The sequence below is a fragment of the Martes martes genome (genome assembly GCF_963455335.1).
Source record: "Martes martes genome assembly, chromosome: 1".
NCBI classification, from domain to species: domain Eukaryota; kingdom Metazoa; phylum Chordata; class Mammalia; order Carnivora; family Mustelidae; genus Martes; species Martes martes.
In genome coordinates this window covers 206034683-206039338 of record NC_137888.1, presented here as the reverse complement: position 1 = coordinate 206039338, position 4656 = coordinate 206034683, and the positions used below count along the sequence as shown (strand labels likewise).

General features: G+C 39.0%; 1 protein-coding gene across 1 annotated transcript; it reads right to left on the bottom strand.

Annotated features, from left to right (window-relative positions):
- Positions 1 to 470: 470 nt before the first annotated feature.
- LOC308340022 (olfactory receptor-like protein OLF4) lies at positions 471 to 1409 on the bottom strand (the record flags this gene model as incomplete). The annotated part of the gene is made up of 1 exon (XM_080799178.1): positions 471 to 1409. The coding sequence occupies one exon, from the start codon at positions 1407 to 1409 to the stop codon at positions 471 to 473; it is 939 nt and encodes a 312-aa protein (XP_080655304.1).
- Positions 1410 to 4656: the final 3247 nt, after the last annotated feature.

Here is a 4656-nt window from a genome sequence, read left to right as displayed (position 1 = left end):
TTGTCTCAGCCTGCTACTTCTCTGCCATCTTAACTCTACCCTGTGATCTCAGATTGTTATGAAAATAGCTGTGGTGCCTAAGACCAGCTTTCCCATAGGAGTACTATTCAGTCAATCAAAAAAAATAATCACTATGCTATATTTTGTTTGAGAAGAAATTATTCTTAACACATTTGTGTAGTCCTTTGAATAAGTGACAATGTCCAATTCTTCACATCCAAGCTTAGAAATGTCATTGAGACATAGGAAAATGACAAAGGGAAAATCTCTTGGATATCAGAGTTATCATGAAGCTTAATAAAATAAATTACATATATTGTAGGAGACATCAAAATAAAAAAAACAAAGAAATTCTAGGAAATAAATTAAGGAAACAAGTTCTACTTCTACACTCTGCATAAAAAGCCACAACTTCTGACTCAAAGGTTTTGGGCACTGCAATCTAGGCATTTCTTCAGCCCCAGGATGATTTACCCTTTTAGAGCTGCAATCCCAGAGAATCTCATCACAGCCCACTTTATGTCTTTGTTCCTCAGGCTGTAGATGAAGGGGTTCAGCATGGGTGTGACCACAGTGTACATCACTGAGGCTACTGCACCTGAGTGGGAGCTCTGGGTAGCAGCAGAGCTAAAGTACAATCCTAGGCTTGTACAGTAAAATAAGGAGACAACTGAGAGGTGAGATGCACAAGTGGAAAATGCTTTATACTTGCCTTGAGCTGATGAGATCCCACATATCGAGGAAACTATCTTACCATAAGAGTAAAGGATCCCAGTTAGGGGAGCACCACCCAGCAACATAGCTGAAAAATACATCACCATATTATTAAGAAAGGTGTCAGAACATGCAAGTTGGATCATCTGATTGAGTTCACAGAAAAAGTGGGGGATTTCCACCTTTGTACAGAAGGACAGCCGCAATAGCATTAAGGTCTCTAACAAGGAATGCAGGAAACTTATGCCCCAAGTCACTAGAATGAGCAGTCCACAGAGCCAGGGTTTCATGATGACCATGTACTGGAGGGGGTGACAGATGGCCACAAAGCGGTCATAAGCCATTACAGTCAGGAGAAAGACATCTAATCCTGAAAAGAGTAGGAAAAAATACATCTGGCTGAGGCAGCCTTCATAAGTGATCACTTTGTTCTGTGTCTGGATGTTTATCAGCATCTTGGGGACAGTGGTGGAGGTGAAACAGATGTCTGCAAAGGACAGGTTGGCCAAGAAGAAGTACATGGGAGTGTGGAGGTGGAAGTCAGAGCTGACAGCCATGATGAGGAGCAGGTTTCCAAACACAGTGATCAGGTACATGGAGAGAAAAACCCCAAATATGAGGGGCTGCTGTCCTGGGTCCTCTGATAATCCCAGAAGAAGAAACTTTGATATTCCTGTAGCATTTCCTGGACCCATTCATAGAGGTGACTACCACTACAGGAGAAATAACACAATTAATTTTCACAGAAATGAGCATTGCTCACATTGTGGAAAAGCTACAATTTATATTTTCCCATCAGGAAATTAATTTCAATATTTTGTGAATGGATCTGGGCCCCTTGAGAGGATCCCTAGTTCATTTCTGATTAGGAATTTTCATCCAAACATAAGATTTCCTCTGTTCCTCAACAGGTTAGGTATTATACAGTTTTAATAAGAAATTATGTCATGCACTTTAGGAAATCTAGAGTGTTGACGATGCTTCAGAAATTCCTAGGCATTAATTAGAGTGTGCTGAAAAGCAATAGTCCCTATAATTCAAGGATGGTAATAGGATAGAAGCAAGTGTAAGACTAAACAATCATTAGATGGGGACAGATGCTATGAAAAAAAAAAGAAGCAGGTTAAAGGAGAGAGTGAGTGGGGTGTTATGGTGGGTGTTCAGGTAAGACTGGCTAAGAAGGTAATTTTGAACAGAGAATTCAAAGAAGAGAAGGTGGAAGACAGGAGGTCTTCCTGGCAGAGGGAACAGGCAGCTCAAAGGCACTGAGGATCTGCTTCTGTCAGAAAATCAAGGCTCAGGAGGAATCCAGTGTATTGAGGGGATTGGTCATAAAGGAGAGTGATGAGAGGTGGTGGCAGTGAATTTTGTAGAACCATGTGGCCTCACAGCTGCTTAAAGTTCAAGACACAGGGACTTCCTCATCCACAGTATTTATCTCTTGCACTTTATGAATCCAGTTACAATAGCGTCCTGTCAATTGAAAATCCTGCCTTCAGATCATCTGTTAATTGAGTTCAGCCTGTGTATTATATGGGTAACCTTGTAATAGAGGAGCCTGTGTATCCCTGCTCTGAGGAATGCTCTCTCTCATCAGGCCCCCACACACACACACTCATGCACACACACACACACACACACACACACACACACACACTGTCACATACACAGAACACAGCATATCATGTCCTCCTGGTGTGCATTATCCTATGCCATTCCCACCCCACCCGCCACCTGCCCCAGCACACTGCTTAGGATATGAATGGATACACATCATACACATAATGTATTTAACTTTTACCTCAAGGAATGTAGAAATAGTACCCAGAAATTCCTGTTTCTATACACCCATGGTCAAATTATCTTGGGCCTCCATTTTGGAATGGACACCTTTTGACCTGTGTGTAAAGAGCATAAATAATTGTGTTCAATAAATAGAGAAATAAAGAGAGAGGAGAGAGGGAGAAATATATGGAGGGAGAGAGACATGAGATGGACATAAAGAGTAAAATGGTCTAATGAGCTCAGTTGTCCTGAGAGTCCATAAGGAAGGAAAGCTTCCTTGGTGCTGGTGGCATCCAATCCCGGTTAGATCCAATTGTACCCAGCAAAATTAATAAAAGTCCAAAAATAAATCAAAGGTAGTGACATCTTTATGGTGAAACACCTTACAGATTGAATATCAAGAAAGGAAAGTGAGTAAAGAGAATGAACCTACATTGCACAAAATTAGACATTTTTATTACCAGATAGCAAAAAGCAGATTTTTCCCTTGTGCCTTTTCCATATTTTTTAACCCACTGGTTTTTATTTGGTCCAATAGAGAACGAGGTGAGCCCTTTTATCACTTTTCTTATGTGACGTTCTTCTGTGTTTATTTGTCATTCTTAGCCTTTGGGTTTTAGTCACTTTCTTGACAAGTCCATTGAGCACCACTACTCACAGTTCTGTTCCTTGTCCAACATGCAAAGCCTCCCCAGACTCTGTAAAACCCTAGACACCCTGTGTCAATCTATTCTCTTACTCTGAATACTGCTCATGTGACTTATCTGAAGACATTATCTCATACTCAAGTTTTTCTCACAGCACTCTTGTCTGTCACTCTGAGATAAGGACTAAAGAAGTAACAATTTCACCTGCACTCTTCATCTTTTTCTTTATGTAAGTGATTGTATATGCACTTATATTGGAACAAATTCAAGAAATTGAGACCTTATGAAATACAAAGAATGACAGATGAGATAAAACCAGGTTAAAGAGAGCAGTTTCAGTACAACCACATTCAACAAATTCGAGGAGAGTTTAGAGAACTAACTTGAAATATGACCTAGAGCAGTAATTCCACAAAATAAACATGGATGAATAAGAAAATTTCCCAAGACCTTATATACAAGGGTATAAGATACAAAGTTCTTAGAAATTCATGTCTATGTATCTGACTATATGTAATTATAGAAGGAATTTGTTTATCTTTAGATACTGGATTCATTTTAACAGTCTTCAATATAATAAATGTGTTTTCTTGTAAAAACAAAAGGAAAGGAAATTTCAGGCACAGAACAGATGATCTTTTAATTGTGTTGGATGAATCGGAAATTAGGTCTCCTTATATATGGACTTGAGAATAAAGGAATATTTTTAAAGATTTTATTTACCTATATGACAGAGAGAGAGAGAGAGAGAGAGAGCACAGCAGGGAGAGTGGAAGAAGGAGAAGCAGGCTCCCCGCTGAGCAGGTAGTCTAATGTGGGACTCCATCCCAGGACTCCAAGATCAGGACCTGAGATGAAAGCAGTTGCTTAACCAGCTGAGCCAGCCAGGCACCCTTAGAATAAAAGAATTTAAAAATGTATTTCAGTGTGGGAAGAAACATTATCTAAAGTTTTAGTTTTATCTCATATAAAGATATATGGGACAAGTGTGCTTATGGAAGGTGAAGGTGATTCTTGGTCAAATGTAAAACAGAAAGCCTTCCAAGTGACGGCATTTCTATTTTAGAAGTAGACCAAATAATTAAAGGCCAGAGGATGTCTCTGCATACAGAGACATGAACAGTAGTTGGAAATATGTGCAAAAGGTGATTTGTGAGCAAAAATATGCAGAAGTACATTGACTTTCTTTTTTGGAAACAGGAATTCACTAGTGAAGAATATTAAGATGACAAGTTCTTTCAGAAAAAAAAAAAAACTAGAAAAAGTAGTGGAGGGGATACATTATGACCAAGTCACAGACTTAACCACACAAAACATACACTCTCACACATTCTACACAAATACATCTACACATACATTAAAAAGCAAAATGGTAAATAGCAAAATTGGTGAAATAAAAAACAATTCTTTGTTGAAAGTGCACACACACACACACACACACACACACACACACAACAACCAAAAAAAAAAATCAAACTCAAAAAACCTAGGAATAAAACCACTCTGATCC